Source organism: Cyprinodon variegatus, unplaced genomic scaffold, assembly GCF_000732505.1.
Source record: "Cyprinodon variegatus isolate N-32 unplaced genomic scaffold, C_variegatus-1.0 Scaffold819, whole genome shotgun sequence".
NCBI lineage: Eukaryota > Metazoa > Chordata > Actinopteri > Cyprinodontiformes > Cyprinodontidae > Cyprinodon > Cyprinodon variegatus.
In genome coordinates this window covers 145086-171056 of record NW_015151272.1, presented here as the reverse complement: position 1 = coordinate 171056, position 25971 = coordinate 145086, and the positions used below count along the sequence as shown (strand labels likewise).

Genomic DNA, 25971 nt, shown 5'->3' with positions numbered 1-25971 from the left:
TTTAAACCCGGTTTCCTTTTTTTCTCCAGACTTCCCAGCCAACAACATCGTTAAGTTCCTGCTGGGCTTCACCAACAAAGGACAGGAGGACTTCATCATAGAGTCTCTGGACGCTTCCTTCCGTTACCCTCAGGTACAGAAAATCCCAGCATCCCTCAGGAGAGCAGAACCTCCTGATCTCACACGGTTCTGTTGGTCTTTCAGGATTACCAGTTCTACATCCAGAACTTCACCGCCCTGCAACTCGGTACCACCGTCCCTCCCAGCAGACAGGCCACCTTTGAGTACTCCTTCATCCCAGCAGAGCCGATGGGAGGCCGGCCGTTCGGCCTCGTCATCAATCTGAACTACAAGGACAGCAGCGTGAGCATCCCAGGAAACCGGATCGAACCAGACGCTGCCCTCCATCCGTGCTCCTCTAACCTCCTCCGCTCTCCTCCTGCAGGGCAACGTTTTCCAGGACGCCGTCTTCAACCAGACCGTCACCATCACTGAGAGAGAAGACGGGCTGGACGGAGAAACGTAAATATATCTGCAGTACTGGGCTCTGTCTATGTGCTGGTTCCGTTCGTCTCATTTCTCATGTCCTCCTCAGCATCTTCATGTACATCTTCCTCGGGGGCCTTGGCATCCTCGTCATCGTCGGACTTCACCAGCTGCTGGAGTCCAGAAAGGTTAGATGCAGGAAGTTTTCCCCGTTTTACAGCAGATCTGTAGAACAATGCTGCCGGTTCCTGAGGGGTTAAAGGTCATCATATTTGGGTGTCTTCTGTTAACACCAGCAGCCTCTGTTCAGTGTGGGGGCCCTGTCACACCTTGGCGTTTTATCCAGCGTATGCCTGACATCCCAGAATCCCCTAAAACGCTGGCATACACTGAACTTTCTATGTATTGTTTCAAGTTTGGGCGAATACAGAGTATTCATAACGAGTCCAGAACTTATGTCCAACGACAGCCTAACTTATGCCTAATGCAGGGCAGTTTAATGCTCATGAAATGATGGACAAGCATCATTTCATGAGCATTAGGCTGATTTATAGTCAGAAACCAGGTCTTCAGTGCTGCACTTCTCCAAAACTGTAGGTGATTGCAGACAGTGCTGCAGACAGGAGGCCTTTGATTGGTCAAATCTACATCCGCTCTACACTATGCTTATTTCCTGTTTGGTTTCTTACCGGCTTGTTTTGTTTATATGAAGTCATTGTGGAAAACGACTTGTGAAAATGTACCAGCTAGAAGAGCGAGGTGCTAAAGAACGCTGGGACCCCGTTTTCCACCTGGATCCCCGTTCTTTTTCACCCTCATGTCCCTCCGTTGTCGGACAAACTGGCCCCCACTTCCTCACCGCCTCGGCCGTATCTAGACCCACAGCTAGTTCTTGGTTGTCCCTCTTGCTTTGTGGCGTGGAATAACATAACGCAGACCACGCTTCAATATTTGGCATAAATCAAAGCTCACTGAGACACACTGCTGCGAGGGGATAACCAGACCTTTACAAAGCATCAGTTAAAACTGCTCCCCTCCAGTGCATCGCTACTCCAAAAATGAATAAATAAAAAGAAAAAGAAAGTTTGCTGTCGCAGCAGATTCAGCATCATGTTTTCTAGGAACGTGAACTCAGAGAGGATCCATCACTCACCTTCTGGCTCACCCTATAATCAGGATGAAGTCTGGAGGAGAACAGACGGTTTCCTCCTGTGAACCCCCTTTATACCAAATCACTGACAATACGCCATTATACAGTAGCTGGAAGTTAGAAACACGTTCAGCGCTCGTCTGGAACACGTCAGATACGTTGATATGCGATTGAGAGAAGTTCTTGATCAGTTATGAACAAGTTACTCGTAGGTTTTGGATAAGCTAGACGCCATGACTTATGAGTAACTTTCACTTAACGTATGTAAACAATCATACAACTGACCTGGAACTTTGGCCCACGTATGAAATATGCTGACATACGACGTACTCGCCATATGTTGACGTGTTTCAGCGTGCTTCAGTTTGCTTATCCAAAGTTTTCCAGTTTTTTCTTACATCAGACATACGCTGGTCTAAATCGTCATGGTGTGGCGGAGGCTGTAGGAAGTGTTAGAATCCATTCAGCTCAGATGGAATCATAACTTTTTCTGAAACTCTCTGTTTTTCTGCAGAGACGAGGGCGAACGGCTCCCAAGGTAGAAACGGGAACGTCGAGCCACAACGACGTGGATCTGAGCTGGATCCCCCAGGAAACGCTCAACCAGATCAGTACGTTCTCTCCTGTCTGGATCAGCCTGAAGCTGTACCGCTGCTTTGATCTTTCTGTGTCGTATCTGAATGATGTTGGATCTGTTTATTGTTCTCCAAGTCTCTCACTTTCCCAGTTAACAGTCCACAGCCCGTCTGTTCCTGTTCTCCTCCTGCTCACCGGTTTCAGACCTGATGATCACTCACCTCTCCTGTCTTTCTCTCTCTGTTTCCTTGCTCTCATGTTTTCCTGCGTCTTCAGTGCAGAGTCGCAGAGGTGAGGGCCGCTGCATGTTTATCCGTCTGGATCCCACCTTTCCAATCTTTGATATGATGCTGATTATTTTTACTGTTTGCATGAAGGAACCAGAGGGTGAAATGAAAAACCTCTGAAGCTGTTCCTGCTGTTAAATCAATTAAGCTCTGACTGATTCAGCTTTTCTGGTTTGATTTACAAGGATTCCCTCAGTTTGACTGAAGCATGGGGATGTTACTGGCATGTTATCAGCATTGGTCAATATTGGCTTTAAAACTAGAGATCAGACATCGACCGTTCACCTAATTTAACTTAATGATGGAGAAAACTGTTTAGTGACCAAAAGGTGAAGATTATTGCTGCAGCAACAGTAGGTCACATGTACACAACCAGCTATGATTCAATTGGATTAAGATGAATTAAGATTAAAAACAAAAATAGTCAGAATGTACAGTTTATATCAACTGATCTTGTGTGATGTAAACGTGCCGGTTGTAATATTCAGAACAAATAGCCGCTTAAATGCTGGGGGAGGAGGGGAACTCAGGTAAGTTTACCTCAATAACTTGATCCTGATGAGTGATGACAGGGATGATTAGATCATCAGGCGACATTAACAATCCCTCTCAGATGGGTCACGGTTTTATTGGCATCCTGCTGAATATTCTGGCTTTATTTGACACATTTTCAGTCAGATAAGATGTTCTGATTATTAATACACATGTAAACATCTGTACTGATGCCTGAACCTGCCAGAGGGCAGACGCTGAAGTAAAGATCTCAATGGTGTTGATCTAAACATTTCAGAAACAGAAAGTCCAACTGATTTTTGCTCTGACTGCACAGAACAGGACGGAGAAAAAACTGCATAGATTCTAAAAGATCAGGGGGAAAAATGTTGGTTTGGTTTGTACAGGGTTTCCACAGTTCATTAAAAATCACCGTAAAAATTACCGTAATTTTCGGACTATAAGCCGCGACTTTCCCCCCCGTTTTTTCGCCCTTGTGGCTTATATAACAATGAGGCTTATCTATAGACTTTTACAGCTAACGACCACTAGGGTAATACCTAAATCTATGGCTTTTACCATCCACTATGTTTACGTCACATATGCTTCAACACACAAGTATGGTGCGCGCGCGGGAATGCGGAGGTCCTCCGGAAGCAGACTTCTACCGTGAGTGGTACGATACAGAAGGACAGCGAGAAAGACAGACATTGCAAGCACAAGACAGTTTGTGTGACACCCTCATTATGGAAAACAGACGTACCGGTTAATAAATGGGAGCTTCTATTGCACTAAATTGTAACAGTTAACGTATGCAAATTGTGTTGAAATGTTAATAAATAGGAGCTTCCCCAAACAGTTGCCTCTTTCCCGACAATCCTCTCTGTGCACGAACCATATGGTAACTAAACATAAAAAATATATATTCAAATCATGCAGTTTAGCTTCTGCGGCTTATAGTCTGAAAATTACGGTGAATTATTTTTTTATTTAAGGCCTTAATTGGCATTATAATTCATTAAATGTGGCATTTAAAATGCTTAAAAACATTTATAAAAACAATTTTGTCCAATATATCAAATATAACTGGTTCCCGGTGTTTGTACGGAGCTCTTCACGATGATCGTAAAGCTTTATTTTTAAAAAGAAGCTTGAGGCGGAGGAAAAGCTAGAGAATGGAAAAATGCAAAATTGAACAAAAGTGGCTGGAAAACTATGAATTCTGGACATGGCTGCAGCCTGTCGACGGTAAAGATTATGAAGGATTTTAATGTGTTTTTTTTTATATATATATGATAGTCATGGGTACTTGTTGATGGCATTAAAATTATCTTAATTATAAATTATCAAGCATTAAAGTAGTTACTCATTCCTGTATAAACCATGTTTTAGAATTTCAGCATTTAATGATGATCAAACTGCACTGATTTCAGTCTGTTATGGAAGAACTACTACTGGTAGAAACTGACTCTTACGTGGTGCAGTATTAAAATATATAAATATAAACTGTATACATTGATTAAATCTAATACAGTCAGATGAATTTATTATTCTTTAACATGATCAAAACCAAAATGACTTTAATCATTTCAATCCACCGAGCAGTTTGTCATTAAGTGGAAACAAACAGCCGGTAAACTCAAGACATTGACTTTAATTCCTTTGATTGGTGGAAAAAAATTTAATTTAAGGGTTTATGAATCAGTACTGGGCCATTTAAACCCTGCCCTATGAATGAATGTCTTCTAATGACAGAAACTTCATGTTTTCACCTTTTTCTTCCTGATATTCAGACTTCTGTGTAAAATCCAAATCTTTTTGGCTTCAATAGAGAATTTGAACAACTGCAGATGAAAGGAAAATATAACTTCACTAGAATTAACATAAAATTATTTAATTTTCTACATATTTGTGGTTAAAACTTTGATATTCTCTAAACTTTAAATTGTAAATTAGTACAAGATACTAATTCATGCTTTAAGGATCATTTTCATTAATCTGAAGTCCTTAGAAAATAGAATAAAACTAATGATTGAAATGAAGCAAAGAGACCAGAAAGGTGATGAAGGTTAATGAAGGAAGCAGAAGCCAAACGCTGGAGCTGCTCTAAAGTTCAGAAGGTCAGATCAGACTGATGTCTGAAGGCCATCAGAAGACATCAGAGGCCGTGTTGCCTCAGGCCCAACAGGAAATGCCCTAATATGGTCAAAGGCAAACCCAGAGCAGAGTCTGTTTCAGATCAAGATGAACAGGCTTTCATCAGTACTTTAACAGGGTTTCCGCAGTTCATTAAAGTCATTAAATAACATTTTTTTAATTTAAAATGCTTTATTTAAAAAAAAAAGTTGGTAAAAATAATTTAATCAGATATATTATAGCGGAACTGCTTCCAGTTGATCGTAAAGCTGTACAAAGCTCAAGGTGGAGAAACAGCTAGAGAAAAGAAAAATGCAAATTTCAAAATAAATATGTATATATGAGAGTGTCATAGGTACTTAATGGCATTAAAATCATTTCTCTAAAAGCATTTAAAGCTTTACATTAGTTACTCATTCATGTATAAACCGTGTTTAAGCCAGTGGAAGACCACCACGCCTGAAGCAGGACCAGGAACCATCGTCATCCTGGTCACTTTTTACAACTAACTCCTGTTTGAGCTCAGCCATATGTTTAAGTAAAACTGGAAGATTATTTCATTCCAATAATTATAATAAAGCCTCAGCTGTCATTACTAGGAGCCGTATAAAGAGATGTATCGATATTTGTAGTCGGCTTAAAGAGGAACCTCCTGCATAACTTAATCTAAATGATTTTTATTTTACGTTTCTTCTCCAGACAAAGCTTCTCCAAGGAGATCTCCTCGCAAACGGAACCAGAAACGCTCGGCCGGCTCAGACGAGTGACGGGCGGCGGCGGCGAGCTTTCATCTGTCGGTCACCGCAGGACAAAGAGGAGGAGTGTGAGCTCCATCTGAGCGCTCTGTCTGCTGAGGAACCTAAACCAGTGCCAAGCACAGCCTCGGCTGGCTCCACCTTCAGCTTAGGAACTGTCGAACAAAAACACACACAGACACACAAACACACACAACCTGACTGCTTTCATTTAAAAAAAAGTTTTTTGGTTTTTTTTCCAGCAAGGAGATTTTTCTTTTTTAAGCCTTAGTGAGAAACTGCTGAATTTCTCTGGGAGATGGCACTGATTGTCTTTCTGTTGATTACGTCTCTCCGGGTTTTTGCTTCTGTTTGTGTTTTTTTTTACTTTACAACCATCTTTTTTAAGGAAGCATCCTTTCTGGACTCCATAAACAGTTTATCCTGGACAGGAAGCCGCTGATAAAACACTGGTTAGTCGCAGCTCTGCTCTGAACCGTAACAAGTGCAGTTTTTATTTTGGGATTGGGAGTTTTTGTCTGCAGCCTTCGTTCACATCTTGCATTTGAGGAAATCTCTCCCCAGGAATCATTTCTCTGCAAATGTTTACAGATTAGTTTCTTTAACCTGGCATTTCTTTCTTTTTTTAATTGGTATTAAAACTGTGATCAAGTAAAACATGGCGGGCTGGAGCTCTGCATATGTGGATCAGTTTGTTTTTTTTCTATCTTTGTCAATAAGCAGCAATCTTTCGATTGATAAAAGCTGTTTTCTCTCTGTAGATACATCCTGATGAATTAAAAGCAGGTTGAGCTCTAAAGTTTGGAGTTTTGAAAAAAGTGATTCTGTTAGCTGTAACTCATTAAAATCATGATTATCTGGAATCCTAACCGGTTAAAGCTGCAGCTGCTAGAGATCTGCGGTGATGCGTTCAGGGTCACTTTTTTAAATTTCATGATTCATTTCAGCGGCTGCTGCAGGCCTGAGGAGGGCAAACGGATGTTTTTCACTGTAGCGGTCCTGGTTTGAAGCTGCTGAACGGTTTTTCTACCTTCTGTTAGTAAATTAGTTTGGTCTGAAATCAGGAGGTTCGCTGAGTTCAGACTTCAAAGCGTCTGAAAAGGCTGAACTGGCAGAAGCACTGGTTTTTCTAGAATAATGCGGCTAATTTATTGGAGCGTTTGGTCTTAAATGGGCGGGGTTTGTATACTGTTTGGTTTACCACTGGGGGCGATCGATGCTTCTCCTGCAGAGCGATGGTTGTGGTTCAGTTTGGTCCGAGGCGTCCGTTGGATTCTGATTCTGTTTTTTGTGTCTGTTTTTTTTTTTTTTTTACATTGAAGAATTGCGAGCTGAAGCTGAACCCCTCCCACCTCAGCAGCTGAGCTCTTCCGTTTCTGAGGAATTTCATGCAGTGATTCAAACTTCTACTTTAATTAGCTTTTAAAGATGCAGAAAAATAAACTTTGATGATTTGCTGTAAGACTGGCTTTGGCTTTTCTTTCTCTTTTAATTATAATCCCAGTGTTTTAGAATTAAATCAAGATCATGTTCTAAAAAAGAAACATCCTGCAAATTCTGTATATTTAAAGAAGGATTTTGGTTATTGAGACAAAATTTAGTTTGCAATCTTCAATTGTCCACTAGATGTCACTAACATTCTTTAAAAACAAATGATTAAATGGAAAGTAATCATCCAATGGACAATATTTCTGCCTTCCAGAGGCTGGAAAATGTTAGCTTTAGCACCTTTTTCATTCTTTGAAGGTTTTTTTTTTTGCTGTACATATATTTTTGCAGCTTTGAGCTTTTCCCATCATAAAGGTGCAACAGAATAAAGAAAACTTAACTTAGAGTTAAATCTGTATTCAGGTGTTTATTTCTTTCTAATTTTGCCTCAATGCTACTGAAATCCCAATTAAAGCTCTTTAAATTTCCATCTATGAGGGGTATTCAAGTGATCAGAAATGCTAACCTGGCCCTATAAAGGGTTAATTTAGACAGAGGGGTGGTAACTAGTTACATTTACTTGAGAAGAATTTTGGAAGAAATGTACTTTTAGTAGTTTGACAGTGCAATTCTGCTGACTTGCTTTAGTAATATCTTTGTACAGTATAACTAGTCCTAAATGAAGTGCCTGATGACTTTGTCCTCAGGTAAACTTGCAGGAAACCTTAACTATGATCAGAGGAAGTTATTTACCATTTTCCTAACATTTTTTCAGTTCTTACAGTAAGGGTTGTTTTTCTGTTTTATATGGAAAAGGATTATTTTATCAAATTCTTCTGCATGATTCTTCCATTTTATAAATATATATATATATTTATATATTTTATATTCATTACATTCTATTCTTTAAGAATTTGAGTCTATAAAGCAACAGGACTTGTACATAAAGTTTCTAATAAACATTAAATCAGATCTTGGTATCAAACTTTACTCAATACCCAAGTAGCCTTTTTACCAGAAAATTTTTACTTGAGTAAAAATTTTACTCAACAGCATTACTCTTGAGCAGAGGTCCTCTACAGGGGGTCCACAGAGGTACTGCATGGGGGTTTCGAAAGGTTTGGTTGATTAGACTTTTTTTTATATTCCCCTGAAATTTTTTCCACTAATTGAAATGTCTTTAAATCCACATTAACATGAATTCAAAACACTGTAATAAACAGATAAATGGAGGCTGAAGATGTCTTTCAGTCATCAATGCACACATTCAGCGACAGACAGGAGCTCTTTCAAGCTGGACACCATTTCATTCACAACACCTGCCCCATCAGCCAGGAATCAGAATCAGAAATACTTTGATAATCCCAGTGAGGAATTACTTTCATTACATTACTCCATCTGTAATAGAATGACTATAGGAACAGTCTGATATAACACAATTTCATACAATATATATATATAAATAGGGGTGTCTGCTCCATCTCACCATTTTTTTTTTATTTATTCCTTTATTTAACCAGGAAAAGTCCCATTGAGATTAACAATCTCTTTTTCAAGGGAGTCCTGGCCAAGACAGCGGCAAAAGATTACATTACAATTTACAATTACATCTATCTATAATTAGAAATTCATAAAACAGTCACAAACCATAGATCTCATTTCCAAATCTTTGAGCAATCGTTTAAAATGTCCGATTGGAATCAAATCCTTTAATTTCTAGTCTTTCTGAAGATTGTTCCATGCTGTGGGGGCAGAGTACTGAAAAGCTGTCTTTCCAGCTTCAGTGCGGACACTAGGTACAGACAGAAGCAAAGACTCCTGAGAACGTAGAGAATACAGTCCAGCCGCTCTTGGTTGAATGTAGCCACAGTTTGGGGTCCTTGGCCTGGAAAACGTTGAAGCCCCCTGCTCTTGAAGATAATTGTAGGGTACTCTATTAGCCACCTCTGGTTTAAGACCTTGAATTATAAATGTAAACTTCTCCTCAGTAGCTTTGTTCACCTAATAATAGGCATATTACAGCACTCAGTCAGTGCTTTTGTTTATTGCATACAGTGCTATTTATTGAAAAACTGAAGTTTTACTTGGCTTTTAGCTCTTTAAATTATATCAGTCTGAGTTCTGTATCTATATATCTATTCATAAAGACTTTAAATTTTTGAATAATGCAATCAACATAAATTGGCTTTTTAAAGTCATTTTAATTAATTGTAATGGATTTTAGGACCTAAAACGATCATTTCCACGCATCAGCTGATAAACTGCAAAACAAAAAAAATCTAAAAGTGACACTTTTTTTTTAAGAAATATTACTCATTTTTAGATAGTTTTTTTGTAGTATATTTTCTTTAAGTTTCCTAAAATCATCTTATTTCATTTGCAAATAGTTATACCTAAATGCTTATATTAAGTGAAAATATGCTTTATTTTAAGATAAATTGACTTGTTTCTTTTTTTGCACTGTTAAATGAAACTATAAAGAGATAACGTTGCTCTGCTCCAGATTAGTCTGGACAAGTTGGAAAAACTTCTGATCTGTTTCATAGCATCATCATCCTGAGAACGGAGCATTCAAACATCAACACAACAACTATATCTAAACAGATAACATGATAGATAGCAGGGGTCAGAATTTTAACTTCTTTTATTAACAGCAAACAATAGTAATTTGTGATGAGAGAAGCAAACTTTCTTGGACTTAAATTTAAAAAAAAAAGTTTAAAAAATACAGAAAATTGTTCAAAAAACCAGAGTGAGTAATTCAAGTCAGACAAGACAAGGTTTCCCTCAAGCTACAGTTTGGCCTGAAATGGTTCTGTGAAGTTAAGCTAAAAACTGCGATCATGTTCCAACATGAACAGACCAGAACCAGACATTCACCTTTTCACACTTCACTTTACACAAGCACTCTCACTGTAAAGTCAGAGACATTTCAAGTCACATTACACAAAACATAACAAGCACAATATTCACAATTATATTAAATTACACAGAAAAAAAACAGCAAATATTATAAACAAGAAACGGACCTGTACATTGTAGAAGTGGTACTTTCTGTAGAACTTTCACAGTACCTTCAAAGGAAGTGGCTCTGACTGTTAGTGGTACCGCTGTCTCCCAACTGAACTATTTCATTAAAGTCGTAGGGAAATCATATTTAAATATCAAATCATTCTGGCTTAAACATGTATATAAATATACTCTTTATCAGACTATATTGTCCCCAAATTTAGAAAATTTCTATAAAAAAAAAAATCCTGTCTTTTTAATCTCTGCTTTTTTTCATTATCTTCTGCAGGCCAGTTAGTTATGCGTCACCTTGAACACCAAAATTCGTCCAATCATCGATCAACGGTCATCTGTCAATCAATTTTTTATGGTCATAGCATCTTGATTCATATGTCGCAGCTAATATATGCAAAAGTTGAATTGAGAATCTTCGCAAAGTAGTGGTGGTCCCTACAACTTTAAACTTAAAGAATTATCTTCTCTGGAATTATAACTCTAAAATCCAAAATCCAATATGGCTGTCTCCTGAATAAAAGGGGGTAAAAGTCACAGTAATACAACTTTATTTCCATGATGGTCTGTGGCTCATAAATCAGCCATAAAAAAACCCATAGATATATTGCTAGCTAATTTAGCTAACATCAGTTAAACTGGTGGGATCAAGTCTCAGGGTTTTTCTGATCTGCAGCTGGAAACCATTGATGTTACACTGCGTTAGAACCAGAGTCTTAGAGTGGTGTATGCAGTTCAATGCAGTGAGGAATGCATTGATCTTTATATTGGAGAAACCAAACAACCTTTCCACAGACGCATGGCCCAACACAGAAGATCGGCCTCCTCTGGACAAGACTCCACTGTCCATCCACATCTTATGGACAAAGGACATTTTGCTTCAGGACCAGAATGTTCACATTTTGGACAAAAAAAAAATAGTTGGTTTTAGAGGGGCTTGAAGAAAGCCATCTATGTTAAGAGAGAAAAACCAACCATTTAATCCCTTCTAGCTATAATCTCAACCCTATTCAGCCAGGCCAACAATCCCCTTTAAGGACCTCCCTCTCAGACACTTAGACAGGTATGGGGCATTACAGACTAACAAAGAAGCCAATCGACCCCTATTCCAAAGGGATGGACCCGTTCATCCGGGTAAATTTGCGTGTTTTCTAAGCAAAAACAAGCCTTTGTTGGGCTACTGTATAAAACCTAGAACTAAACGCTACTCCTGACATTTTGAACTGAAAAAGCTTCCTGGATGGGAAGCAAAATGTTTTCAAACTTGGAAACAACGTTTCTTATTTGGAATCAAAGTCTCAATTTCTGATGGGAATAAATGACATCGTAATGTAGTGAACACTGCCCCCTGCTGTCCACTTCAATATCAACAACACTCAGTCAGAGGACGCTTCAAGATTTTCCATTAATCCAGACTACTGAGGGCCTGTCCACAAGGAGACCAGAAGGAAGCACCAGCAAAGGTTCTTTTTTTTATTTAAACTGTGCATCCAAGCTCCTACAACATGGCGCCCAAAAGGTTGATCTCCCTAAAGGATTTTAAAGCTGTGGTCTCAGAGTTGGGCTGCTCAGTGGCGCAGTGGGTAGCAGCAAGAAGGTTCTGGGTTTGATTCCCGGCCTGGGGTCTTTCTGCATGGACTTTGTATGTTCTCCCTGAGCATGCATGGGTTCTCTCCGGGTACTCCGGCTTCCTCCCACAGTCCAAAAGCATGACTGTTGATTGGCTTCTCTAAATTGTCCTTAGGTGTGAGTGTGTGCATGAATGGTTGTTTGTCCTGTGTGTCACTATGTTGCCCTGCGATGGACTGGCGACCTGTCCAGGGTGGACCCTGCCTCTCGCCCATTGACTGCTGGAGATAGGCACCAGCACCCCTTTCGACCCCAGTTGGGATTAAGCATGTAAGAAAATGGATGGATGGGTCTCAGAGTTTACCTCTTTAAATTGTTTGTGCTTTTCATCCTGTCTGAGGTCATCTTATACAAACAGTTCTTGTTTTTTCAAATAATCTTTGTGAATGCGATTTACATATAATGATTTATATGTAATGTTTTGTAGCTGGATTTATTTTTTTTTTTATTATTATAGTACATTTTTCTTAATTGAAAAAGAGATGGTTGGTCTCAGTGACGATGTCTGTTTAAATAAAGGTTTAATAACAATAAAAATGGATCCAGTGTTTGCGGACAGCCTAAAACGATTGTTTTTGAAATTGTCTTTCAGAGCGAAAATGTTTTTCTACATAAAGGCATCATAGCTTCACTCCTTCTGAACCTTGCATGTGCTGTCAAATGTGTTTTTGAGTCACAGCGCCACCAAAAGGCCTGGCATATGTAGTACAGCATTGATAACATATTATAAAGCCATCTTGGAGATTTCCTTAATATCATTACTACCTGCTGCTGCTGCTGCACTTGTCATAAAGTGTTTTAAGTTCAGAAGTTTTAGTTTTCTTTGGAAACACACAAATTGCACAGATGCTGATTTTTTTCTTCTAAAAGGGGGGATAATGTGTTACTAACAGTGAGAGAGGAGTAGTCAAGTCCTAATTTTAAACCTTCCTATGATTTACAAAGTAGGTTTAAGATTTAAAACATCACCATGGCTCATATTAAAAGCTTATTGTACAAAAACATTTTCATTTCATTGATGCAGACGTTAAAAACAGAAGCCTTCAGGGGCAGGAGGTTTAAAACATCATCAGTGCAGACGAGATTCAGATCTGTCCCATTGAGTCTCTGAGGTTGGCTTTGTCCTGGAGCATTTCCATTTCTATTTTAATTAGCCTCCCTTTTTAAAGTTTTCTGGATCATTTTGGCGGCACTTTTCAAAGAGTTCATCCAGTTAGGTTTTAGTAGGAGAAATATGAGCTCCTAGAGGAAACAAACACAGCAGGTTTGACCAAAGAATCTCAGTCAGCGATCTTGTTCTGTTCCACTTCTGTAAATTAATCCCATCAGATGTTAAATCAGTCAAACTAAAGGTGAACCAAAGTTTGCATCAAATAGCTCCAGTCTGAATGTGTGAACGCTGCTACCTCCTAGCGGACAGGAGTGTCCGCTACGCCTCCCAGTCCCAGGTACTCCAGGTTCTCTGCTGTTGGGAGGAACAGACCATTCCCAGTTAAAGCTCCAGTCTGCGGTGGGAAGCAGGCCTGGTAATCACAATTATCCAGGCTGTCATTGGATACCAGGGGGAGTGAGTTTTGGGCGGTGTTCAGGTACTCGGGTTCTGAGAAGGTGGTCTCTGCCATCAGGACGGACGGGCCTGTGGGACCCCAGCAATGGTTCAGGTCCTCATAGTTTGGATTGCAAACGTCTGACAGCCTGCTGCTCCGCCTGGTTTCACTCCAAATCTGGTTCATGTACTCTGGAAGACAAAGACCAGCAAGATTGGATTATTTTGTAATTAGTTTCTTGGAGTTCATAGTAAAACTCTTTGTGACCTCCATACATGTGTCATCTTTGCCACGTGTTTCTATACGGTTGTTGTCACTTTGAGACGTTTTAAAAAAGGTAACTATATTCCACATATATGCTATTAAGTCTAATGTCACCATGATGGTCTGATGATCTGTGGAGGAATCTGAGCACAATGGAAAATAAAAACTACCCTAAACTTTAGTTCATCTTTCATGTTATCCTCGCAGGAACCCGCTGGATCCATTTTAATTTCATTTTCTAACTTTCATGGATTCATTTCTCTCAGGATATTATCAATGATCAGAATCTCCTACCATGATCGATGAGGTCTTTATCCAGAGGGTTCTGAGTTGGATCAGTGATGTACCGCATGGCGATGGTGTTCTCTCTATCTGGATACCCGTTCTAAGATGAAACAGACAGGTTAGAAGGATCAATGTTCATGTTGGTAAAATACATCTAAAAATAACATCAAATTCTATTACTTTATGTACTCTACCCCCTTGTGGCCAGCAGTAACATGTTATCTGTGCCAAATACATTTCCTTCACAATTTTCAAGTGAAAGCAGATGTTTCTAACCTAAAGTTCTAATTCTAAACATAAAAAAAAAAGTTCTCAATGAATTTATGGTAGAAATGGGAAGGAAGGAACCAAGGAAAGAACCAAGGGACCAAGGTAGGAACCAAGGAAAGAACCAAGGAAAGAACCAAGGAACCAAGGAAAGAACCAAGGGACCAAGGTAGGAACCAAGGAAAGAACCAAGGAACCAAGCAAAGAACCAAGGAACCAAGGAAAGAACCAAGGGACCAAGGAAGGAACCAAGGACCAAGGAAGGAACCAAGGAAAGAACCAAGGAACCAAGGAAAGGGCCAAGGAACCAAGGAAGGAACCAAGGAACAAAGGGAGGAAGGAAACCAGGAAAGAAGGAACAAAGGAAGGAACCAAGGAAGGAAGGAAACCAGGAAAGAAGGAATAAAGAAAGGAACAAGGGAAGGAAGGAAACCAGGGAAAAAGGAACAAAGGAGGGAACCAAGGAAGGAAGGAAACCAGGAAAGAAGGAACAAAGGAAGGAACCAAAGAAGAAAGGAACAAAGGAAGGAAAGAGCCAAGGAAGGAAGTAACCAAGGAAGGAAGGAACAAAGGAAGTAAGGAATGAAGGAAGTAAGGAATGAAGGAACAAAGGAAGTAAGGAATGAAGGAACAAAGGAAGTAAGGAATGAAGGCTACAATATTCAGATATGATGGTCCAGGGATGTTTTGTATCCTGTTGTTGTTACATCAGTGAGTTTATACCGTTGTGACGCAGGGCTGCCCGTTTCTGATGGCCAGCTGCTTGTAGGGCAGCAGGTATTCCTCTGCATCGACCACGTCTTCATCTGAACTCAGCAGGCGGGAATAAAGCCTCCTGTCTGATGGACTCGGCAGGTTCCCCTAAAAAACAGGTCAGACCAGTCAGATGTAGTTTATCATTGCATTATTATACATTCTAAATGTTTAATGACGAAGATTTACCAATAAACACACCGCAAAGATGGAGCATCATATAGGCTGGTAATACAAACAATTCATTTTGATTTGGACCCTTTAGATTTAATTCCATTTATTAGTGTTAAACCGCTGAGCCACTGCCTGTTAAAAGCTACGATTACAGAACTAATCTGTTCAAGTTATTCCATTAGTTTTAAAGCTATAAGGTGTGTCCAGCTGATGCCTGGTGTACCTGTATGACCAGGTATCTGGACGGGTCCCGCGCCATCTGGGAGAAATCCCTCATCAGCTCCCTGAACCTGGGACGGCTGGAGGGGTTGATCATCCAGCCTGCAGAGAAACGGCAATCAGACAACAGGAAACAGGCACATGCAGGAATGGATCAACGGCATCATCAATAATCTGTGCACCCTACAGCGCCACCTGCAGGGTCTGCCCTTACATTTCACCATGATCATGTAGACATCAATGGTGCAGATGGGGGGCTGAGGCAGCCGTTCTCCTCTCTCCAGCACTGAGGAGATCTCATTGGCCGGGATGCCGTCGTATGGTTTGGAGCCGAAGGTCATTAATTCCCAAACCGTCACACCTGCAAAAAAAAACAACAGCATCAAATGAAATGACTGCAGCTACACGAACACAGCATTAAGAAGCCATTATGAGAAAACCAGCAGCCGGGTTTTGTCCGTGTGAACATATCCTGTTTCCTGTTTCTTTCCCTTTGGATCCTAATTTTAAACTCTGACTTCCTATTTTCTGTGGGAACAATAAGCTTAACTCATGAGGATTACCAACTTATAGATGTCCTCTCAACAGGTTTTTCTAGCTGAGTTAAAAATGTCGGAACTCCTCCTGAGTTATCATGGAAACAGAAAAGCTGAGGTTACACAACTAGACTCAGTCATCTGATGGTCATTTGTTGCAGTTGATTCGGAGTTTCAGAGTAGTTACACTGAATATAAATGCAGCTTACATCAGTTCATCATCCATTCATATTCAATTAATGATGTATTTGGACAAAACTTAGAATTCCAAATGTTGGGGTCTCGTAAAAGAAAAGGAATAAATAATGGCTTCATGAAACTTTATTTGATTTTTTTTCATTTTATTTACAAAATTTAAAATATTTATTTTCTTCTTTGGTGGCCTTAGGATTGCATTTCTGTAATTTGCAGATGATGTGGTTCTGTTGGCTTCATCAGGGCGTGATCTACAGCTCTCACTGGAGCAGTTCGCAGCCGAGTGTGAAGCGGCCGGGATGAGGATCAGTGCCTCCAAATCCGAGGCCATTGTCTCGAGCCGGAAAAGGGTAGAGTGCGTTCTCGGGGTTGGGGAGGATGTACTGCCCCTAGTGGAGGATTTTAAATATCTTGGGGTCTTGTTCACGAATGAGGGGAAGATGGAGCGGGAGATCGACATTGGTGCGGCGTCTGCTGTGAAGCGTGCGCTGTACCGGTCTGTGGTGAAGAAGAGCGAGCTAAGCCAAAAAGCAAAGCTCTCGATTTACCAGTTGATCTATATTCTTACCCTCATCTATGGTCATGAGCTAAAGAATGAGATCCCGGGTACAAGCGGCTGAAATTAGTTTTCTCCGTAGTGTGTCTGGGATCTTCTTTAGAGATAGGGTGAGGAGCTCAGTCATCCGGGGAGAACTCAGAGTAGAGCTGCTGCTCCTCCACATTGAGAGGAGCCAGTTGAGGTGGCTCGGGCATCTGGTTAGGATGCCTCCTGGACGCCTCCCTGGTGAGGTGTTCCAGGCACGTCCATCCGGGAGGAGGCCCAGGGGGAGACCCAGGACACGCTGGAGGGACTATGTTTCTCGGCTGGCCTGGGAGCGCCTTGGGATTCCCCTGTAGGAGCTGGCCCAAGTGGCTGAGGAGAGGGACGTCTAGGCCTCCCTACTAAAGTTGCTACCCCCCACGACTCGACCCCGGATTAGCGGAAGAAGATGGATGGATGGATTGGTCACACAACCACCATTCTGTCAATCAAAACAACGGCATGTTCCAAATATCTTGAATCAGTAAAGACACTTAAACCACTGTGGAAGTGTGTCGGTGATTGTGAATCGGTGCTATCTGAATAGTGCTAGCGGGTAGGAAGAAGTTAAGACCAGGAAGTAGGATACTTTGTAGCACAAATTCAGTCAGCATAAGCAAATATGTTTCTAGCCACAGTCACTACCCAATCCGTCCCAGAAGCACGATCTGTCCTGTGCATTTGCGAACAGAATAATAAGATCAGGATCGCTGAAAATCTATGTAATAATAGTACTGAAAATACTTATTTATATACTTAAAACATTAAAGAAATCTAAACTACATTGTATTGAAAATATTGAACACTTCTCTGGAAGAAATGGGTACGTTTTACATTCTCTCTATTGTATTGAGTGATGTCATCATTGGCCATGCTCAGAGCAGTCACAGTAACCTTTGAAAGGCTATTTAAGTGTATTGCTTTTTTGTTTGTTTTTAGAATATGCAATATTTACGCAAATACAAAATATTGAAAATGAACCACCCACTAGAAAAAGACAAAAGAATAAAAAAGTAGGAAAAACAAAGTATTGCCTACCCAGAAGATATTCTGTTTGCGCATGCGCAGGACGGATTGTGCTTCCGGATCCTTCTGGATTCTGCGCATGTGAGAACAGATATACCTCCGGGTCTTTTTATGTTTTAGGACTTTTGTGAGACAATTTTGATGCGTTTTACATTTCCTTTGTTAAACTGCTTCTCTAAAGTCATCATCAGGCGTACCATGTTTATCCGCGTTTTAGTTGTTTCTTTCTATAGATTATGCAGTACATACCTTAAGGTTAAAACGAAACAAAAACATAAAACTCAAAAAGACTAGTCTAATGTTTAAATCCAAAGTTAGCTCCTGGAAGTAGCATAGATCCCATTTCCGGCGCAGATCGATTAGAGACGAGTGATAAAACAGAAAGGATTTTAAGGCATTTGTTTTCACAGAAAATACATTATTAATTTTTAACACTATATTTTACTATTTCTGGGGAGGGAAAAATGTAATTTAGGTCTTTTTAACGATCATAAAATCGAGGGCAACCCGGATGTATATCTGGATGCGCAAATGAGTTGATGGCGCATGCGCAGAACTGTGCTTTCGGGATGGATAAGGTAGTGACACTGACAGTCACTGTTAGGAGCCATACGGTTACCCAGAATCCTTTGAGTGACAGAAGATTGTGGAACCATATTTTTCCTTGGCTTAAAATGTTTTGAATGTGCCTGCCTGAATAGGAGTGGGTTCAGAGAAATTTTGTACCAGCCTCTATGCTGTAATGTTTAAGGGAGGGGCGACAGAAAGAGGTTGGCTCCCTACTCTAGACGAGAGTGAAGGGAGGGTCATGGAAGATAAGAATGAGTTCACACAGCCTCCTTCATGCCGTGAACGGGATACCTGTTCTGAGTGTTTATCTGACTTAAATTTATGTCCTTGATGAATTTAAGTGTTTTTTCAAGTGTGAGAATGTTTCCTTATGCAGGGGCTGGGTTCGTTCCCCTGGGGGAGAGTGTGTATGATGTTTTTAAGGAATAAATGTATGTTCTGAAATGCCTCATTCAGAGCTCTATCTCTCCGTCCGAGGATGTTAAATAAATTTGAACCTATTTCTTATAAGTAATGCCTCTGTGTCAGCTTCCTAACTCTACAAGATATACAGCCCACCTCATGGAGTTTAACAAAAGTACATTATTTGTTCTCTGTACTCTGTGTCACACATGCTAATATACACACCTTTATATGCTTTGGGTTTTTTTTCTTTTTAAACAGAGAGCTTGAGCCGTTTCCTACATTTGTGGAACAGTTTTTATTGTAGAAGGTTTTAGTCCCAGTTTGACAAGCAACAATCTGAATCTGGATTGAGCACAGCAGTCAGAAACTCCTTTCCTATCCAGGATAGAGTTCTTACTAATGACTCTACGAGAGGTGAAGGGATAGGAGCGAGGAGCAGGAGGTAGAACACCATAAATAGCTACATTTAGGGATTTGGTTCGAGCCAAAGCCCTGAAGCCAGCAGGGCAGAACCACTGAGAGAGTTGAGTAGGGAAAGAAGTGAAAGAAAAAAATGAGTAGCCTTTTCTCAGAATCTTGTGAGCAGGACCCATCAATACTAGATCATAAATAAATCCTAATAATGATGTGAGGTTTTTGTTTAGTGTATAATATTATTATTAGGCATCTGGCATTTTAAAAAAGTGATCATAAACTAAAATATAATTAATCTACAAAGGTTTAATAGCCCTTTATTTAGTCCTACCAATAAGAAACCAGCTTTATTATCCATTCTATATGTAAAACCTCATATTGTAAAGGGACTAATTGGATTATGTCCTGCGCAGTGAGCTATTGTGCCCGATCCATAAACTACCACAGACTGTGTGCAATCAGGCATTTAAACAAAAATGGAAAATGATTAACTCAAAAATCAGGGCAGACAGGAAGTAGGTGGAGTTTTAAAGAGGATCTTCTCACCGTAGCTCCACACGTCGCTCTGATGGGTGTAGGTCCTCTGGAGGATCGACTCCAGAGCCATCCACTTAATGGGAACCTACATACAGAAACACAGCGGCTCAAAGAAACATCAGCTACATTTAAATTGGAGGAATATTTGGACAGAATCGAAAAAAGAAATCCAGGTTCTCTGACATGTTGCGAAACAACAAACAGGAACCAGTTGGTTTGCATATTTAGTTGTCACACCTTTCCTCCCTCAGCGTGGTATTCCTTCTCATCAGCTGTCAGCAGCTTGGCGAGTCCAAAGTCTGTGATCTTGACATGGTTGGGGTTTTTCAGCAGGACGTTCCTGGCTGCCAGGTCTCTATGCACCAGGTGGCGCTCTTCCAGGTAGTTCATCCCCTGTGAAGAAGCAGGTTTAGTGCATCATTAAGAAAGAAACAATACCTAAACATTAGATAAAAATGAAATGTACAGTCTATCCGTTAATTCCAGGTCAATGTTGGCTCTTAATCTTTTTTCTAGTTTTTTAAATTCATGTTGATTTTAAGAAAGGTTTCCCATAACGTATGATGCAGAACCTCCATAGATGTATCTAATCCCTTGACCCAGTTCTGATTTTCCCAGCATCTAAACATTTACAGCGAGGTTGAAGAGATTAACCATCCTTCATTAAGATGAAAACCATCCTGATGTGTTCAGGTTAACAAGCCTCAGCAGGATTAATGGGAGATTAACTGGGCTCACCTTGGCGATCTGAACACACCAGTTCAGCAGCCACTGGCCACAGATTCGCTCCCTGTGTTGTCGGACGTAGTCCAGCAGGCAGCCGTACGGCATCAGCTGAGTGACCAGCTGGACAGCCGACGTCAGGCAGATGCCCAGCAGGCGGCAGACGTGAGGGTGGTCTACACTGGCCATCACATACGCCTCCTATAAAGAAACCAGGAAGGAAACACAACCATCATACTATACTTGTAGTAACTAGCCAAATGGGTATTTTTTAAACAAGAATAAAAAGAATTTTTGGAAAAAACTTAAGATTGTTACACTTGGTTAGATGGACATTTTTTACATTGTTTGCCTTAACATCAATGTAAATCCAAAGTTTTTCTGCTCTGCTGATAAATCTTATGTCTCTCTTGCACATCAATAATTAGATTTGGTAGGATTTGGTTTGCAAGAAGAGATGAGAAAATCTGAGCAGAAGCAGTTCTAATACACAGCAGTTTGGTCCAGGAGTGCTGTGAATTTTATTTTTTATTTTTTTGGACAAAAGAGCTATGAGCAAATAGGCCTATTTAAATTACAATAAATAAAAATTAATGTTTAGAATGAGATTCACTTCTTCATTGTCATATATACAGTGATGGGCAGTAGCGCCGCTACATGTAGCGAAGCTATTAGTTTAACTACATTTTCCAGTAGCTTGAGTGTAGCGTCGCTGCTTTATTTATCAAGTAACTTTCCAGTAGTGACGTTATTGTTTATATCAAGTAGCGACGTAGCGTCCACAAACGCTACAAAATCCAGGGCATAACTAAGAAATGAAACCAGGTTTTCTATTTTTGAAACAACAATCGGAGTTATTCGTTGGACATTCAAGCATGAGCCTCTATTCTGCCTCTCCTGTCATACCCCCCCAAAATACAATGAATAAATATGTAGGTAAAAATTAAATTATACAGTGAGACATAAATGTATATATATCTCTTAATTAGCTTCTTTATTTTTTCACCTTCTTTTGTAAACAGTTTCATTTGTTTCAAGTTTCAAGTTTTCTCTAAGGGAGACCCTAAAGAAATAAGATGCCTTTTGTAGGGCTTTGTTTTCCCTAGAGATGTCCATTGAATGCAAACTCATAGCCATGTCTCCATGTGTAGAACACTACACAGTACCTTTCATTTGGTTCTGATAACAGCAGATTGTTTATTTTTTGGTTTGTTTAGTAAATACTTAAGTTTTTTTATTATGCTGATCATAAAACAATTTTTAAACTGTGTTATGTCATTGGCTGATCTTTAATAAATATTTTAACCAGTGTATCAGACTCATTTTGAATTGATATTAGCTTGATACAAGTAGCTTCTGATGTAGTTAAGCTACTGTTAACACATTAGTGTAACTTAGCTTGCTATAATTCTTTAGGTGGTAGCTTTTGTGTAGTGAAGCTTAATTTATTGTTGAGTAACTGATAGCTTAGCTCACTACACTGGACAAGTAGCTTGCCCAACACTGCATATATACGCTTCAGTGAACGCAACCAGGGTCTTTAACACACAGACATCATTAATCACTTTATTTATGGACCAGTTCTCAGAATATATGCACTATTAGTTAAACTTCACAAACAAAAAAAAATACAAAAAATTCAGTTTAAGCCAATTTGAAAAGCCGGTATTCACGGAGGGGCTCTCTTTCTTAAATTTGAATCTAGGTATGACTTTTTTTCTAACTGCTTTCAGACAAACGAAACACTCCCACTTCCCCACCGCCTCGGTTGTTTCTAGACCCACAGCTAGTTTGTTATTTTCCCTTTTGCGTTGTAACATAGCACAGACCATGCTTCAATATTGGGCATAAATCAAAAATGTCAGCATCATACCTGCCACAAGTTCACTGCGACACACTGCTGCGGGAGTATAACCAGCTCTTTAGACCTCAAAATAACTAAATCAAAATCCAAATACGCGTAATAGTAAATGGAAAAAGTCTAAATTTTTCCAAAAATATTCGGTAATGCTTTATTTTACAGTACATCAATAACCATATAATAACACCATAATAACATAGCAAGTTAAACTATATTACTAGGTAACAAAAACTTTATGGAGAATTTTACCAAGTGCTGTGCTTCAAATTTTAGGTGAACAAGGTAAAGTCTGGCTTCTTAGATTTTAAACCGTTATTACCAGGTGACTCATATTCATTTCGCAGACAGTAATAAATGAATGTGTTGTCTATTAAAGTTCAGTTTATTACTTGCTATGTAACAGAAAACCAAACCTAGAAGACAGCAAGCCAATCTTCTTAACTAAACTCTTATTTATATGTAACTTGAGTTCAGTTTTATATTTGCTGGTGGTGGCCAATAATAGAAAATGTTATGTGGTAACCTAATGGTAATTACAATGTTACATAGTCACATACATTTGTAATAATCACATGCAGTTTATTATTTTGAAATCATATACCTCATTCTTGGGGTAATTACCCAAAAAGTTTTTCTTGCTACCAAGTACTATAATGCGACTTGCTATGTTATTACCATTTTATTACATGGTTATTGATGTACTGTAAAAGAAAGCTTTAACAAATATTCATACAAAAAAAAAAAAAAAATTGTGCAAAGTAATTTTAATACATCTGAAAAAAGTCTCCCTCTCCCCACTAGGGGTGTTGCAGCTTCCCCAAGCAACCCCTCTTCCCGTGGCCATGGTTTTGTTCATATGGAAAAGATCCAAACCAGTTTTAAAATCATGTTGTTTTTTTTAAAGATCAAAAACTTTAAGGATTTAAAATGTGAGATGGAATGTCTTAAGATGAGAGCCTGAACATAACTGAGATGGTATATTTTACTTACGTCCAGAACTTCTTTATTGGCTTTGGGTGATGTTGCCTCATGAAGAACTTTGATGGCAACTGGAATGCGAACATTTTCTTCATCCGGGATCCATAAGCCCTTCACAATAGAATAAAACCGATTTTTTTTTCAAGAAATACTCTGGAGGAGTGAACAGAACTTTAAAATGAATCATCCTGATGTGGTGTTATGCTTTTTAGTGAATGCTGGTACCTTGTAGACGGTACCAAAAGCCCCAGAGCCAAGGATCCTGTCCTTCTTCAGCTCAGTCTCCTTCAGGATCCTCAGGTGCGCCTGGTTTGGAGCCTGGCCACTCGGAGTCAACGGCTCCACCAGCTGCAGCAACATAAGGTACATTTAGTCTTAAATTCTGATTTTTGTCTCCAGTGTGGGATGAAATATTAGACTGTGCTTTTTCTTGGCCAAATAGGGGTCATCTCGTAACCGTCTCTATGCTGGAGTTAAGTTATGTAGGGAGTTGGGATGAAGGAGAGCGGTTGCCTCCTCATTCTAGACAGTGGTGAAATATAGATACATGCGCTTCAAGGTGTATAAGAATTCCTAATGCCGTGAACAAAACACAACTGTTGTGAAATCTTTTAATCTGACTAGTGAAAAATGTATGTACTTGATGAACTGAAGTTGTTTCTCTTGAGAATACCCAATGTTTGTGTGTGAGAAAGTTCTTTAAGCAGGAGTGGGGTGGTTCCATAGGAAAGAGAGTGTGTATTGGGAGTTGTTGTATAAATGTATAGCCACCGTCTAAGGACGTAAAATAAATTCGAACTTTCTCTTGCAAGAGTCGCAGTTTCTCCACAACTTCTACTCCCTTTTAGTCAGCTCCAACATTCCGTTGTATTTCCACTTACTCACCTCTTTCTCCTGGAGCAGTCGGCGCACAGTCCTTTTCTTTCGGATTTGTTGTCGCCGTAGCAACACCAAGATGACCAGTGATGTAATTACAGTGAGCAGGAGTCCAACGACCACACCCACCGCCACCAATGAGTTTCCAGTATTGCTGGTTTGAAACAAAGAGCACAACACAAATCCTTAGATTTGTTTAGACAGACCCAGCCTTCTCTCTCACTCAAGCCACATGTGAGAACTTACCCTGCTGACTTCCAAACACCAACCCATGAGGATATCCAGATATCAAAATGATCTCAATATTTCAGCCCCTGCTCACACTGGTGAGGGTTGCAAGGTAGGTTGATGGTATAAGGAAGGCTAAGCTACTCTAAACAGCAGATTGTTCCACCATAAACCAACAAACATCTGATCTAAAGTTGTGCAAGCCCCTTAAGGGAAGCATAGATAAGGACTAAAAGTGTCTGAAACAATAAAAAAAACATGTAGCCTGAATTTAATTTGCTAGTAACAAATATATTACTGCAGCTATTCAGCCTTCAAACCTTGCAGAACCAGATACTCCTGTTTTTATTTAGTTTTAAAAGGGATCCACAATTAGCTGTAACATTATTTATTTTAGATGTAAATACAAAACAGTGAAAATATTGTAAGCTCTTTAGTTTAATACATTAAAATATATTGTCACACAGAGGTTTTCAGCACAATGCTATCTTAGAAGAAAATCAGTCTCACTGGAATCTGCCTTTTTTTGCACACCGAATGTTAAACACTGATTTTTTTTATACATTGAATTCCTTACATTTAATCTTTATTTGCAAAAAAAATTGCCTGCAAAAAATTCAGCTGCAAAAAATTTGCCTGCAATTTCATTAAAATAAATACATCAAAATGTGACTTATTGCAGTCAGCAAATTAAAGACTGTGTGCTTGGTTACCCTTCACATCGAGACAGTCCAGGACCAGAACACCTGCAGACACAAAGATAACTCAATCAATCCTCAATTATTTCCTCTTTTGGTCTTAAGCTATGAAACATTTTATGATGAAGTAAAAGTTTTGAAAAAGTTTTTCATTTTTACCCCTGGGTGCAGTTCGGGTGGCACAGCTGGCACTGGCCAATCTCATCTGCATATTTCCAGATAAGAGTGTCACCCTCTCCAGGTACACCATTTGGGCAGCGAGAGACACACCGGCTGCCATCTTTAAAATGCGCACACTTGCTACATTTATCTGCACCCTGAACAGGAGACAAAAGTTTTTATATTCAATGATAAAAGAAATTTGTACAAAGTCAAAAATTTTAATTAAACAGTAGCTCTTTACAACTAGAACAAATTCAAAACCATGGAACAAAAGAGAAACAATGAGGTAATAATGCAACTTTGATTAATTATATTTTGCCTTGTATTCTTTAGTGGAAAAAGAAAATCTGAATTAATATGTAAAACTATAATATTTGTTTTTTTTTCTGGACTCACCGGACCGTGGCAGGTTGGGCTGCCAGTCTGCATCAGACACTCCTGGTGACACTGAACGCACCTGCCATCAACCTGGGCCTCTCTGGGTTCACTGCAAGAAGAAACAGGCGTGTGAGGAGTCTGGCTTTTAACGCCAAGCTTGATTGAAGCCAGGATGTAAAACTAAGTAACTAATCCTGCATTTGCCCAAACTTTGATCTTTGAAGGATATCTAGCACAACAGACTTTTAGGATTTACTAATGTTTTTACTAAGGGTCCAAGTAGCTATTAGCTAAATCAAAAATGTGAATAGACAACCAATGAAGGCAGCTATTGC

The 25971-nt window shown here is 39.6% G+C and overlaps 2 protein-coding genes across 3 annotated transcripts in view; one reads left to right on the top strand and one right to left on the bottom strand.

Annotated features, from left to right (window-relative positions):
- Window positions 1-7344, top strand: part of ssr1 (signal sequence receptor, alpha) — a 12507-nt gene extending 5163 nt beyond the window's left edge. Inside the window, exons 4-10 of one of the 2 annotated variants that reach the window (XM_015396772.1) lie at window positions 30-133; window positions 205-363; window positions 446-522; window positions 596-674; window positions 2151-2247; window positions 2489-2503; window positions 5827-7344. In XM_015396772.1, the coding sequence (XP_015252258.1) occupies window positions 30-133; window positions 205-363; window positions 446-522; window positions 596-674; window positions 2151-2247; window positions 2489-2503; window positions 5827-5894 (599 nt within the window). In that variant the 3' untranslated portion in view covers window positions 5895-7344. The remainder of the gene's footprint in view (window positions 1-29; window positions 134-204; window positions 364-445; window positions 523-595; window positions 675-2150; window positions 2248-2488; window positions 2504-5826) is intronic. The other variant, XM_015396773.1, reaches the window with a different exon arrangement.
- A 4737-nt stretch (window positions 7345-12081) lies between these two features.
- The window catches only part of LOC107098892 (melanoma receptor tyrosine-protein kinase-like), a 55366-nt gene continuing 41476 nt past the window's right edge, over window positions 12082-25971 (bottom strand). The window contains exons 14-27 of the mRNA XM_015396771.1: window positions 25655-25745; window positions 25256-25413; window positions 25112-25144; window positions 24180-24324; window positions 23520-23642; window positions 23307-23405; window positions 20471-20656; window positions 19970-20125; window positions 19742-19817; window positions 15684-15830; window positions 15474-15571; window positions 15047-15184; window positions 14066-14156; window positions 12082-13698 (exon numbers count right to left, since the gene is read on the bottom strand). Of these exons, the coding sequence (XP_015252257.1) occupies window positions 13370-13698; window positions 14066-14156; window positions 15047-15184; window positions 15474-15571; window positions 15684-15830; window positions 19742-19817; window positions 19970-20125; window positions 20471-20656; window positions 23307-23405; window positions 23520-23642; window positions 24180-24324; window positions 25112-25144; window positions 25256-25413; window positions 25655-25745 (1870 nt within the window). The 3' untranslated portion in view covers window positions 12082-13369. The remainder of the gene's footprint in view (window positions 13699-14065; window positions 14157-15046; window positions 15185-15473; window positions 15572-15683; window positions 15831-19741; window positions 19818-19969; window positions 20126-20470; window positions 20657-23306; window positions 23406-23519; window positions 23643-24179; window positions 24325-25111; window positions 25145-25255; window positions 25414-25654; window positions 25746-25971) is intronic.